This window comes from Bufo gargarizans, chromosome 4 (genome assembly GCF_014858855.1).
Source record: "Bufo gargarizans isolate SCDJY-AF-19 chromosome 4, ASM1485885v1, whole genome shotgun sequence".
Taxonomy (NCBI): Eukaryota; Metazoa; Chordata; class Amphibia; order Anura; family Bufonidae; genus Bufo; species Bufo gargarizans.
This window is the reverse complement of record NC_058083.1, coordinates 429,391,840-429,407,122: the sequence shown is the minus strand read 5'-3', so window position 1 is coordinate 429,407,122 and position 15,283 is coordinate 429,391,840. Positions and strand designations below refer to the sequence as shown.

At 43.1% G+C, this 15,283-nt stretch overlaps 1 protein-coding gene across 2 annotated transcripts in view; it reads left to right on the top strand.

Moving 5' to 3' along the window:
* KAT14 (lysine acetyltransferase 14) overlaps positions 1-9,658 on the top strand; it is a 33,908-nt gene extending 24,250 nt beyond the window's left edge. For both annotated transcript variants that reach the window (XM_044289997.1, XM_044289996.1), the window contains 3 exons: positions 2,658-2,833; positions 5,744-5,934; positions 8,980-9,658. In XM_044289997.1, coding sequence (XP_044145932.1) covers positions 2,658-2,833; positions 5,744-5,934; positions 8,980-9,153 — 541 coding nt within the window. In that variant the 3' untranslated portion in view covers positions 9,154-9,658. The remainder of the gene's footprint in view (positions 1-2,657; positions 2,834-5,743; positions 5,935-8,979) is intronic.
* Positions 9,659-15,283: the final 5,625 nt, after the last annotated feature.

The window sequence follows — 15,283 nt, the reverse complement described above, 5'->3', positions numbered from 1 at the left end:
GCCGTGTTTCACAGCCGCGTGCGGGCCGTGGAACCGCGGCCTGGATCCCTCCTGAGAGCAGGAGCGCACGGCGTCACTGGTTGCTATGACGCCGTGCGCTCCCTGCTGCCGGCACAGTACAGTAATACACTGGTATAGATCATACCAGTGTATTACTGTACTGTGCCGGCAGCAGGGAGCGCACGGCGTCATAGCAACCAGTGACGCCGTGCGCTCCTGCTCTCAGGAGGGATCCAGGCCGCGGTTCCACGGCCTGCACGCGGCTGTGAAACCCGGCCGTGTGCATGGGGCCTTACATTAGGCATTAATTTACGTTGAAGTGTATTAGTGCTGGATCTGTCATTTAAGTGTTCTGGCAAAACGGATCCGGCTTTCCGGTGTACGCATGCGTAGACCTTTTAAAAATGCAAAAAAATTGAATACCGGATCCGTTTTTCTGGATGACACCGGAGAGACGGATCCGGTATTTCAATGCATTTGTCAGATGGATCCGCATCCGGATCCGTCTGACAAATGCCATCAGTTTGTGTCTGGATTGCCAGAGCCGGCAGGCAGTTCCGGTGATGGAACTGCCTGCCGGAATCCTCTGCCGCAAGTGTGAAAGTACCCTAAGACTTAACCAACTATACTATGGTGTCTGAATGGGGGACAGAGTGGGATTATTTGCTGATGATTGAGTGCTCTTTATGTCTAGGGTGGAGGACACTCTCCCTCTCGCAATGTCTCTTATAAACACCTTTGGTCAGTACTCAAGTTTACAGATAAACTGGGACAAATCTACCCTGTTACTGTTATACCATGCCGATTGGTCACTTATCAGGGATGACTTCCTGGTTGTTCCTCACGTTATATATTTGGGCATAGTCATTACCAAAGACTCTACTACTTTTCACATTCAGCCTATTTTGGATTACTGCAGAGATAAATTCTGTGTATGAGGAGCTCTGCCTCTGCCAGTCTCTGGTCCTGTTAACCTGATCAGGATGATTTCATTGCCTAAATGTTTATATATCTTGAACATGCTTCGTATATTGTTCCTAAGGCCATTTTTCAACACCTTAACTCCCTACTGTCTCCATTTATATAGGGGTCTACCGGACCTAAGCTTTCCATATCGACACTGTGTCTTCCTAAAGAGCGAGGGGGTTGTCTTTACCTGATTTTTACTTTTATGATTTGGCGGGTCAGCTCCTCTATTTAAAGATGAGGCTATCTCCATATAAACAGCTTCCAAGCTCTGAGGCTCACCTAGCTATGTATCTTAATTGAAGATCCCTGTGGCCAGTGTTGGAGAAACCTCAGGTGTCCCTCATGTCCTTTTTGCCTATTCATAGAGTAGCTATACAAGTCTGGGCAGCTAGAAGGGGTATTCATGCCTATCGGGGAACTATGGCTGAGACGCCTTTATGGGTTAACCCTATGTTCTCTGCTCTAAAATCTCTCACTTCAGGAAATCTCTTGGTGTGCATACTCTGATGTGGACAATCGGAGGACAGTGTGTTTAAAACATTCGATGTCTTACGTGTTCGTTATGATCTGCCTCGGACGGAGTTTTATAGATGTTTTGAACTCTGATATGCCCTCAATTCTCACTTTGTAGGCACCCAGATAGCTATTTCTAATTACCCTTTGGTGTATTCTGCTCACAGGGACCGTGTGGATTTATATCTGCTCTGTATACTCACCTGTTGGGCGCTAACAGTCTGTTCCAGTCCCACCTATTAAAAGCCATGATACCACAGAAGATTACTTCCCAGACGTTCTTTAATCACCCCTTTATGTTTCTCCTGCTATTAACAATAATTTTATACAAGTATGTATTCACCAAAGTTACCTTTCACCTTCACGACTACACAAGATGGACAGACTTCCCCACACCAGATGTCATAGGTGCTCGATGGTGGTGGCAAATTTTTGGCACCTCATGTTGACCTGTCCCTATATGAAAACATTCTTGGCAGGAATTACAAAATTTCTGTCTGATGTTAAGGACATCCCTTTACCTACCCATCCGACTATCTTTCTGTTTGGTATCCTCATTATACTACTACCTTATTCCTAGCATACAAAGCTATTGCCCACAGATGGATGGTTTATGGATGCTCTTCCTTATCCCAATAGAAGTTGATCGTTAATGTAATCATTCCATATGAACATATAGTACAGGGATGGCCAACCTGTGGCTCTCCAGCTGTTGCAAAGCTACAACTCCCAGCATGCCCTGACAGCCTACAGCAGGGCATGATGGAAATTGTAGTTTTACAACAGCTGGAGAGTCGCAGGTTGGCCGGCTCTGATATAGTATATATAAACAGGGGTGTTCTTCTTAATGTTTGAAGATCTGGGGATCACAGTGTGGCTGTTCGTACCTTATTTAGCGTATATTTTTGGTATATTTCTAGGATATGCTAGAAATGTCAGGTAGGTGCGAATCCCACCTCTGGGACCCACTTCTATCTCCAGAATGGGACCACATAGCAAAGCGAGAGCGAGCTGTGTATACACAGCCGTCCTTCTAGCTGTGAACAGAGAGGATGCCACATCTGTCTGATAATACAGAATATTTTAAGGAAGTTTTCTCTGTGTGTTACTGGTGAAGAAACCTGTGTGGACAAATTTTAATCTGAGAACAACAATCTTCTACTTTTCTCTGTCAGACGTGACTATGAGACCAGGCCATGTAGACTGCACCTTTTGGCTCAGATCAGGGCTTACACCCACAGAAATGATGCCGGCTGGGCACCAGGAATGGAAGCTCCCATCGACTACTGCTATGTCCGTCCAGGCCACATCCCCACAATCAACTCCATATGCCAGGAATTTTTCTGGCCAGGTATTGTAACTTTTTTAAAACTTTGAAATGTGCATTTAGGCCCCTTGCAGACGAGCGTGTCCGGATTAGGTCCGGGTGCATTCAGTGATAACTGCACAATTTTGCAGGCAAAGTCATTCAGTTTTTGCCTGCGATCGCGTTCAGTTGTTTGGTTTTTATCACGCAGGTGCAATGCGATTTAATGCGTTTTGCACGTGCGTGATAAAAAACTGAATGTGTACAAACATCTCTTAACAACCATGCGTGAAAAACGCATCGCATCCCCACTTGCTTGCGGATGCGATGCGATTTTCACACAGCTCCATTCACTTCTATGGGGCCAGCGTTGCGTGAAAATCGCTGAATATAGAACATGCTGCAATTTTCACGCAAAGCACAAGCGATGCGTGAAAACCAACGCACATGTACACAGCTCCATTGAAATGAATGGGTCCGGATTCCGTGCGGGCGCAATGCGTTCACATCACGCATTGCACCCTCGCGGAATAATCGCTTGTGTGAAAGGGGCCTTTACTATTCTGCTGACTGCTAAGCCCAAAATGAGGAGAAAATCTACTGGGTTGTCCCTTTAAGACAATCTGTGAATAGAGGATGTGCCTGATCAGCAGGGGTCTGACTTCTGGGGCCCCACGTTGATCACAAGAGTAGGGGACTGTGATCTCCCCTCCCCCCCTCTTTTAATGGAATGGCAGTCGGGCGTGCTCCATTCAGCTTTATGAGGTTGCCGGACATAGCTAAAGGTTTGAGCTAGGCAGTCCCCTAGAGTTGATTGGAGCAGCGCATACACATCTATGTCTCCCACTCCATTCAAACAGAGAGCATGTGCTTCCATTCTTGTGAAAAAAAGTCAGCACCCCGCTAATCAAACACTTATCCACTATCCTGCAGATAGGGTCAAGTGGTCTTAAAGGGGCTCTGTCAACAGGATCAACCCTATTAAATCAGACATACTGGCTGGTAGGGCTCGTCATGCTGATTAAAACTATACCTTTCTTTTGTCTGTATGCTAAACAACTGTAGAGATATGCGTTTTATTCATATGTTCAGCAGGGCTGAACTCTTTGAGCTCTGCTATGTAACACCCCTGTTCTCTGCACATGCCCCCCTGCTTTTGATTGATAGGGCTAGACATGCTGAGGGGAGAGCGGTGTCCTAATATGTATATGTCATGTACACTATGTACTATAGCTTCACCATACCGAGAACTGCTCAGAAAGCTATATACATATTACTGCTTTATTCACAAGCACAATTTAAAATTAGGCTACTCTCACACTCGCGTTTTGGCTTTCTGTTTGGGAGATCTGTTCAGAGCTCTCACAAGCGGCCCAAAACGGATTAGTTTTGCCCTTAATGCATTCTGAATGGAAAAGGATCCGCTCAGAATGCATCAGTTTGGCTCAGTTTGGTGTCCGTCTGACGAAACTGAGCCAAACGGATCCGTCCTGACACACAATGTAAGTCAATGGGGACAGATCCGTTTTCTATGACAGTCTGGCACAATAGAAAACTGATCCGCCCCCCTTTGACTTTCAATGGTGTTTAAGACGGATCCGTTTTGGCTATGTTAAAGATAATACAAACGGATCTGTTCAGAACGGATGCAGACGGTTGTATTATCTGAACGGATCCGCACCAAACGCGAGTGTGAAAGTAGCCTTATACAGACACCAGTAATATGTGTTAGCTTATAAGCATAGAAAAATAATTAATTTCTGTGTGGTAATGCTATAGCTTATTGGTAAGTGGTCTGTTGTGTTCAAATCCCCAGAGAGACTTATCTAAACTTTTTTTTTTTTTCTGTTTATTTTTTCCCTCTTTTATTTAACCCATAATAAAAGGCAATACTATAATAAATCATATAATAACAATAAGGACTTACTATATTGAGAATATTTTTTTATTTTTATTTTTTCTAAGAAACCTGAAACCTATTACTGGTTTATTCACAGCCAATATATGAATATAAAGAAACCAGCAATATTTATTAGCTTTCTAAAAACATTATTCTCAATATGATAAGGATGCAGACTTTTATGAGGGGTTAAATGTGGAATCTCTACATTCAAAACCATGCTCTTACCACCAAGCTATAGCATTACCACATAGAGATGCTTATGTTTTTTTTATGTTTATAAGCTAAGACATATTACTGGTGTCTTTATAATAATATATTGTCCTTGTGAATAAAGCAGCAATATGTATATAGCTTTCTGAGCAGATCTCAGTGTGGTGAAGCTACAGTACATAGTGTATATGATATGTAGATGCTAGGACACCGCTCTGCCCTCAGCATGTCTAGCCCTGTCAATGAAGAGGAGGGAAAGTGTGCAGAGCACAGGGGGTGATACATAGCAGTGCTCAAATGATTCAAAGAAAGGTATAGTTTGAATCAGCATGATGAGCCCTACCAGGCAGTATGTCTGGTTTAATAGGGTTGATCCTGATGACAGAGCTGATTTAATGACAACCCCTTTAAATGGGATCCTGTTTTAGCAAATAGTTGCATCCCCATGTAATAACAATTCTGATGCATCTATTCTTGTGACTCTTTGTTCTTACATTCCTTTATTAACCCTGCTAGAAGTTTATGAATGATTTACTATCAGTCTGCCAAGAAGGTCCAGATGGGTGTTACCAGTTCGGGGGAGTTCTTGCAAAGTCTGACATTATCCAATCAGTACTGCCAGGGTCTGATAACACCCATCTGGACCTAAATTTCAAACTGCTAGTAATTCATTCATAACTTTTATCAGGAATAATAAAGGAATGGAGCAGTGTTATAAGAATAGATGCTCCAGAATTATTACAAGAAGAATGCATGTACTGTAGTTACTAAAACATGCCAGGAGAGGTGACAGATGCTATTTTAATAGTATGATAATATACCAGTGTTCCTTGTGTTTCTAGGAATTGATGTTTCAGAGTGTTTGCAGTACCCGGATTTCAGTGTGGTGGTCCTGTACAAAAAGGTTATTATTGCCTTTGGATTCATGGTGCCCGATGTCAAATACAATGAGGCCTATATTTCATTTCTGTTTGTACATCCAGAATGGAGGCGAGCTGGCATAGCCACATTTATGATCTACCATCTAATTCAGGTAACCATTGACTACTATGTTTTTTTGGGAAGTGAATCCGATTTTCTACATACAATACAGACGTGGACAAAATTGTTGGTACCCTTTGGTCAATGAAAGAAAAAGTCACAATGGTCACAGAAATAACTTTAATCTGACAAAAGTAATAATAAATTAAAATTCTATAAATGTTAACCAATGAAAGTCAGACATTGTTTTTCAACCATGCTTCAACAGAATTATGTAAAAAAATAAACTCATGAAACAGGCATGGACAAAAATGATGGTACCCCTAGAAAACACAGAACATAATGTGACCAAAGGGACATGTTAATTCAAGGTGTGTCCACTAATTAGCATCACAGGTGTCTACAACCTTGTAATCAGCCATTGGGCCTATATATATGGCTCCAGGTAATCACTGTGTTGTTTGGTGATATGGTGTGTACCACACTCGACATGGACCAGAGGAAGCAAAGGAAAGAGCTGTCTCAAGAGATCAGAAAGAAAATTATAGACAAGCATGTTAAAGGTAAAGGCTATAAGACCATCTCCAAGCAACTAGATGTTCCTGTGAGTACAGTTGCACATATTATTCATAAGTTTAAGATCCATGGGACTGTAGCCAACCTCCCTGGACGTGGCCGCAGGAGGAAAATTGATGACAAATCTAAGAGACGGATAATCCGAATGGTAACAAAAGAGCCTAGAAAGACTTCTAAAGAGATTCAAGGTGAACTTCATGCTCAAGGAACATCAGTGTCAGATCGCACCATCCGTCGTTGTTTGAGCCAAAGTGGACTACATGGGAGACGACCAAGGAGGACACCATTGTTGAAAACGAATCATAAAAAAGCAAGACTGGAATATGCCAAACTACATGTTGACAAGCCACAAAGCTTCTGGGAGAATGTCCTGTGGACAGATGAGACAAAAATCGAAGTTTTTGCCAAGGCACATCAGCTGTATGTTCACAGACGAAAAAATGAAGCATATCAAGAAAAGAACACTGTCCCTACTGTGAAACATGGAGGAGGCTCTGTTATGTTCTGGGGCTGCTTTGCTGCGTCTGGCACAGGGTGTCTTGAATCTGTGCAGGGTACAATGAAATCTCAAGACTATCAAGGAATTCTAGAGAGAAATGTACTAGCCAGTGTCAGAAAGCTTGGTCTCAGTCGCAGGTCATGGGTCTTGCAACAGGACAATGACCCAAAACACACCGCTAAAAACACCCAAGAATGGCTAAGAGGAAAAAATTGGACTATTCTAAAGTGGCCTTCTATGAGCCCTGACCTCAATCCTATTGAGCATCTTTGGAAGGAGCTGAAACATGCAGTCTGGAAAAGGCACCCTTCAAACCGGACACAACTGGAGCAGTTTGCTCATGAGGAGTGGGCCAAAATACCTGCTGAGAGGTGCAGATGTCTCATTGACAGTTACAGGAAGCGTTTGATTGCAGTGATTGCCTCAAAAGGTTGCGCAACAAAATATTAAGTTAGGGGTACCATCATTTTTGTCCATGCCTGTTTCATGAGTTTATTTTTTTACATAATTCTGTTGAAGCATGGTTGAAAAACAATGTCTGACTTTCATTGGTTAACATTTATAGAATTTTAATTTATTATTACTTTTGTCAGATTAAAGTTATTTCTGTGACCATTGTGACTTTTTCTTTCATTGACCAAAGGGTACCAACAATTTTGTCCACGTCTGTATATGTTTTGCTGAGGCATAAGGCACAACAAGCCTCATGTCTCAAAGAAAAAGTGATCTCCAGATCTTATCAAACAGAATTGAGAACATAAACCTGATTAGTGGGAATCTGAACCCTGGGACCCACAGCGATCCCGAAAAGGTAGAGGGGCCCCTTAACTCTATTTAACTTTGTGGGACTGTCTGAGAGAGGACTGGTACAGTCTCACAGAGCACAGAGGTGGATATAGCAGAAGCGTGCATACTCGACTGGAGAGGGGGAGGGGATGGACATAGCCGCACTCTAATGATCATAGGGGTCCCAGTAGTAAGACCCCCAGTGATCAGATGCTTATCACCTATCCTGTTGATAGGCAATACGTTATAGTAGGACATCCCCTTTAAGGATTATTTATCTGTCTCAATGAAAGGGATATAGTTTAAGGGAACCTGTCACCGGGATTTTGTGTATAGAGCTGAGGACACAGGTTGCTAGATGGCCGCTAGAACATCCGCAATACCCAGTCCCCATAGCTCTGTGTGCTTTTATTGTGTAAAAAAAGTGATTTGATACATATGCAAATTAACATAAAAGAATCATATCTTACTTGTGTGATCAGAGAAGAGTCATATTTACAAGCTCTGACTCATCTCAGGTTAATTTGCATATTTATCAAATTGGGTTTTTTACACAATAAAAGCACCCAGAGCTATGGGGACTGGGTATTGCAGATGTGCTAGTGGCCATCTAGCAACCCATGTCCTAAGCTCTATACCCCAAATCCCGGTGACGGGTTCCCTTTAAAGGAAACCCCAGTAAACATAATAGCTGTGTGTTCACCATTTAAAGGGGTTGTCCTGGGAAACAATGGGAATCAGACATAATCGAGTACTTGACAGCCTCTTTCTAACAAAGCTAGAACCAGCCCTGTACCTCACATGGATCCAGAGATCTCCACATTCATTGCTCCAATTGTTCTGCCAGATATTTCACGCTGGCAGCTAAAGGAGCGAGTGATTTCTCATGGTGTAGGTCTTTACTATTGCAGCTGAAGGATGAAACTGAGCATGTGCATCCATCTCAGTGAGCAGGACAGGGGATTAGAAAAATAGCAAACAGCAGGTGGCGCTATACAGATAGGTTTCATTTAGTAACTCCTTAGCTATAATACATTTTTAATTATATGCAAATAAAAAAATATTCAGATCCAGGTGCTGGTTTGAAAACTGTAGAATATTTTTCATGAGGCATGTCATTATTTAGGTGCATATTATATCAGCAGTTGTGTATTGCATATTTGCACAGCTGCAGCTCTGCCCCCTTCTGTATCACAAAAAGCTAAGCTCTTTCCTCTTTATCTTTCTCTCGGGCAGACCTGCATGGGGAAAGACGTTACTCTCCACGTCTCTGCCAATAATCCAGCAATGCTGCTTTACCAGAAGTTTGGATTCAAGACCGAGGAGTACGTCCTGGATTTTTATGACAAGTACTTCCCAGTGGACAGCAAGGAATGGAAACACGCTTTTTTCTTGCGGTTACGGAGGTGATACCATGGTGGACCAGGAGGCGAGAGATGACTTTGTTTACTGAGATTTATACAGAAATACAGAATATTTCTTGGAAGGACTATTTTTTTTGTAGTAACAGTGAAAGGTCTGTGTGATAGAAGTGGTGAGTCCTACATGTGCAGTCCTCTCACGGAGATTCCCTACATGGACAGCAAGTCTTCTCTGCAGATTGCGGAACATGTTCTATGTGTCTATGAATTGTTCAGTACAACAAGAAGATTTAGTGTAGATCTGTAGAGGAAAGGAATATTTGGAAACCAGTTATGTAGAATGAGGCTTTCAGTTAGGGGGCTCGATGCTAATACAACATTGCAGTTCCATTTCACACCTGATTATAATTTTCCTGTAAGGGGCACATCTGCCATTCTCCTCCAAAACAACTCCCACCCACAAGTTTCTCATTGGAACAGATATTTGTGCCACCAATGAGGATAGAAGGGGGGGAGGAGGGGCGGGCGCACTGCGCCACCAATGATGGGACTATTTCCACACAGAGCGGCGCCCAGCGACGTCCCAGCACTCACCATTAGTCCTGGGCGCCGCTCCGTTCGCCCGCAGTGCCCCATTACTGTCTCCTCTCCTGCTCCACATGCTGCTGATTACTATCGGAGCGATGGGAGGAGACATCAGCTTCACTAGTGGGCGCTCCTTCTCCCTGCGCTGCGATTGGACAGCGCTACAGCCAGGAAGAAGGAACGCCCACTAATGAAGCTGATGTCTCCTCCCATCGCTCCGATAGTAATCAGCAGCATGTGGAGCAGGAGAGGAGACAGTAATGGAGCACTGCGGGCGAACGGAGCGGCGCCCAGGACTAATGGTGAGTGCTGAGACATCGCTGGGCGCCGCTCTGTGTGGCCTGATAGTGAAAGTCAGTCTTTAACACAATACAGGAGGCGGGTGCCGGCAGCAGAATCGCATTGCCGGCACCCTGCCCCTGACAGGGAGCTGCGATCAGAGGCAGTTAACCCCTTAGGTGCCACACCTGAGGGGTTAACTCCTGATCTGCCAGTACCAGCCTCCTGTATAAAGGGGTAATTTATCATTGGTGGTGCAGTGTGCCCCCCCCCCCCCCCTTAACCCCCCATCCCATTAAAATCATTGGTGGCACAGTGCGCCAGCCCCTCTCAACCCCCCCAGTATTAAAATCATTGGTGGCAGTGGCCACAGGGACCTCTCCCCTCCCCCTCATTGGTGGTACAGTGGCAGCTTCTGATCGGAGCCCCTGCTGTGTAATCCTGGGGCTTCGATCAGTTACCATGGCAGCCAGGACGCTACAGAAGCCCCGGTTGCCATGGTAACATCCCTGATGCTGTGTGCACAAGGCACAGAGCAGCAGGGACAGTGTGAAGTCCTATTCACCCTGATGGAGCTGAATAGGACAAGGGATGAAAGATCCCAGGTTCTCGCCCCTAAGGCTACTTTCACACTTGCGTTCAGAGCGGACGGATCCGCTCATATAATGCAGACGGTGGATCCGTTCAGAACGGATCCGTCTGCATTATATTGTAAAAAAAATTCTAACTGTGAAAGTAGCCTGAACGGATCCGTCCAGACTTTTACATTGAAAGTCAATGGGGGACGGATCCGTTTGAAGATTGAGCCATATTGTGTCATCTTCAAACGGATCCGTCCCCATTGACTTCCATTGTAAGTCTGGACGGATCCGCTTGCCTCCGCACGGCCAGGCATTTTTTTTTTTTATGCGGCCCACATAAACTTAATTTTGTTTTTTTGGCCCATGTTAGCCTTTGAGTTTGACATGCTTGGTCTACATCTTTCTCTACACAAAAAAATTGTCTACCTGTTGCTGCCACTAGAGGGGGCAATCTGTATAATGCCATACGTGACCTGATCTAGTGTGTCTATGGGAGAAAAGATCCATGCTAAAACACAAAAGTACAAATAAAACAAAAAATACTCCAAATCATGTATGCAACAGCTTTCTTAGAGGATTGTGATGGTAGGTATACTTTAAGAGACTAGAACAGTTTATAAATTGCAACAGTGACATCACCTCGACAGCGTTCCTTTACATATCATGGCAAGTTTCAAGTTGCAAAAGGTAGGCTAAAAATCCTCTGTTGACCCTAGATAAAAAGGTGGTCACTGTGACTATTGGCCAACGGATATATGCCAGTCTTATAGTCCCAACTGCAATAAATTCTTAGAAAATAAATTCCCATAACTGCTCATAGCGAGTGCCGTGGCGTTCTGATCATTGATCTGGGCCCCAGAGTTCAGAAACACAGACTGTTCTTACATTGATAGCCTATCCTTACCATAAACCATCTATTGAACATCCTGGAAAACCAATTTAATGCTGCTAGATTCCTCCAGTACTCCTTGATTTGATCATCTGGATTGTGGGTATCTAAAACTGATTTGTAAGGATAGAGAAAGCCCAGTGTAAAAAATGATCATATAGTATGGAGCTATAGCTGTTTTAATCAGTGCAGTCTTTACTTCTAATCTTGTGGACTACTGCATTACACGACCATATTTTTGTTCCATATCCGATACGCAGTTTTTGCAGATCTGATGTGGACGCATTCATTTTACTGGGGCCACAAAAAAATGTAGACGGCACACCGTGTGCTATCCGCATCCGTATGTCCGTGCCGCAGTCGCACAAAAATAAATAAATAAATAGAACGTGTCCTATACTTTTCCTTTTTGTAGAAAAGGATAGGACGTATCTACAGAAGGGGAAAAAAGAAAAAGGTGGCATGCACACAGCTGGCATCTGCGTTTTGCGGCCCGCAAACCACATATGGTCATGTGCATGAGGTCAGATACTGCAGTTCCTGGCAAATGCTGCATTGAAAGGAATCTCCTTGTACTAGTCACACAAGTAAAGATTTTTTTAGCAGCTGCCCTGCCCTGCCTTACATTGAAAATCAATTCCTGCAATGAAGCCGGGTGCAGCCTTTATTTTATTTTGTACGGTTACTATGTTTTTTTTTTGGGGGGGGGGGGGGGGGATTGTAAATATTGCTGCACATGTAAGATTTTACTCTGGACATAGATGTACAGCTCTGATTGTTCATGAACTGTAAAATTAATACGACAATCCATTCTAGGTTATTTTGTCTGCATCAATTTCAATAGTTGTCAAAATGTAACTTTTTTTAAACAACTAAAAAAAAAGAATTGATCAGTCAAATTAAATGGTACAATAATAGACTTTTGGAGCTACTCCTCTTGCGTCCCGACTCTGCTTCATTCTGCACAGTGTGAAGAGAAGACCTAGTAAGCTGCAGTAAAGTGGGCCACGCTGGGAGATGGTGACCCCCTGCCTTGGAGTATCACGAGACCCAATGGAAGGAACTTTATTAAAAATATTGAGCCGTTTTCCCTGCACATCTTTGAGTTTATCTAGTAGCTGGTTTTTATTTTTTTTATCTGCTCCGTCAGGCAGAGAGCTGATGGGCTCCTTATCTCTGACCTCATAAACACTCATTATAGCTCAATTCCTAACTTACTAATAAGAATGTGGCTTAAATAAGTGTTTATCACCTTTTAGTAATATACACATAAGGGTTATTAGATGACCAAGACAAAGTGAAAGTAACATTCACACAGCTAGAAAAACAGTTAACCCTTTGTGACAGAACGGCTCAATATTTTTAATAAAGACTAACTAAAAATATATATATTTTTACCCCAAAAAATTGTCACCAAAGGTGTACATAGCCTTTAAGGTGTAGGTTTGAGTTTATTTTTAATATAATGTAGGGACAGGGACAGTAAACATTTTTACTGAAAGTTGTTTCTTTGTACTAGAAAACAGGGTGTAAAGAGTCTTCTTAGCAAAACTCTAATTGGGTGTTACCAAGGATAGTCTGTCTATAGTCTGTGTGTAAAATACACAGACTATAGACGCCTGTGTGTAAAATACAAAGGTTTCCAGCCTGCCTCTTGTCATTACCCCAGCCCCTGACAATGTACATGTGCCCTATCTATCACTACCCTTCACCCTGCCTATCTGACGTGATACACGCAGGTGTCTTCAGCACTCAGGAGAACTGAAGACAGACTCTACTTGGCAATGGAGTTTGGCTAAGGGTACTTTCACACTTGAGGCAGGACGGATCCGACAGGCTGTTCACCCTGTCGGATCCGTCCTTCCGCTATTTCACCGTGCCGCCAGACCACCGCTCGGTCCCCATTGACTATAATAGGGATGGGGCGGAAGCTCCGGCGTAGTACGGCAGTTCGCGGTGAGAGGCCGCCGGACTAAAAAGTCGGACATGCAGTACTTTTAGTCCGGCGGCCTTTTGCCGTGCACTGCTGTGCTGCGCCGGAGCTCCGCCCCGTTCCCATTATAGTCATAGGGGACGGAGCCGCGGTACGGCAAAATAGCGGAAGGACGGATCAGACAGGGTGAACAGCCCGTCGGATCCGTCCTGCCGCAAGTGTGAAAGTACCCTAAGAAGACCCTTTACACTGTTTTCTAGAACAAAGAGACATATTTCCCTAATAAAGTGTATTATAAAAATGTCTGTCCTTATACGATATACAGTTACACTTTAAGGTAATACTAACATCACCAAATATATTTCATAGAAGAATATGTTTACCGGAGTGGTTCTGTAACTCTCCCTGTAGTCACTTTTATCTCTCTCCTCGACATTCAATGTTGACGTTGGTGAACTGTCTTCTCACTTGGGACTTGTGGTCAAAGTGAATAAATCATTTTGTTTACTTCTCTTTTCCTTGTCTTTGTCATCAAGTTTGTATTTTCTGCATCTTCCTCTGCTCCTGTCTTACAATAGGGCTGTTATGCACATATGTAATAAAAAAAAACTCTCAGCAAAGTGAAACATACACCATTGTGATACCACCAATGGTCTTTTTTGGTCTGGATTGGCAGAGGCCTTGTGCACACGACATGAGCTGTAATACAGTACGCATAGCTTGCCATGGGCCAATACTGTACCTCTGTATTCCCCAAATTTTATACATATAACAGAGGCATTTACTGTTTCTAGGAAGGTCTAAGATCTCTTATAGAAGCAGGATATGGAGTACCTATGGATTCATAAGGACTCTCTGTGCCTTTCAACAAACTCCTCAGTCTTGTGTAATTAAAAATTGTGATTAATGTCATTTATTACTGTTTTATGCCCTAAGAACTGTAAAAGATTTTTTTTTTAAATGTTTCTTTAAAAATGGCAGGGATATTGCATGGATAGTAAGAAAAAAAAATCACTGACCTGTGACTGGCTTCTAAGACCAAAAATTTCGCAATTAACTGGAATCGCTTTCCACTATGTGCCTCAGTTTTAAATTTTTAAAGCATTTAAGATAGTGTTTATTTTTTTTGGGTGTTTTTTTTTTTTTTGCACGCTCAATAAAGGGAGCTGCCTTATAGCATGAAAGAACGTTATACACTATCTTGTGCAGTATGATAATAAAATTTAGACGTGGCTAGACAATTGACTTTAAATTAACGATTACTTTGCAACAAAATTTGGCGCTATTAGCCACAACCTCTTGCTGGGCCAGGTAAGCTAGGATTAGTGGATTATTCTCTCTGGCACGTTTGCTGCATAAATAGGTCTAAAATGATGCGCCATTATGTGCCAAAATGTTAGCACATTGTAAGATCTAGGAGAAATCAAATTAGTAAATTTGCCCCATTGTATCCATTTTGCTTGCATTGTTTCTGTAAGGGGTGGTAGAGTTCACTTCTGTCACCCTATTGATAACTTATTTTAGAATTATTTTGAAGTAATGATGTAGAATATTATCATTACATTTACATCTAATAACCACCCAAAATTCGGAATTAGTAAGCTCTCAATATACTTACCTCTAAAGGGGTTTTCCGAAATTTTTTAACCTGACCTAGGTCATCAGTATCTGATCAGTGGGTGTCCGACACCTGGGATCCCCACCAATCAGCTGTTTAAGGAGGCACTGGCGATCGCTGTAGTGCCACAGCCTCATTGCTTCTTTTCCTAGGCCATGAGACGTCATGTTCATCGGTCGCATGGCCTAGGCACAGCTCAGCCCCATTGAAGTGAATGGGGCTGAGCAGCCATACCAAGCACAGCCACTATACAATGTATGGCGCTGTGCTTGGTATGCTGAGGGAAGGCTGCTG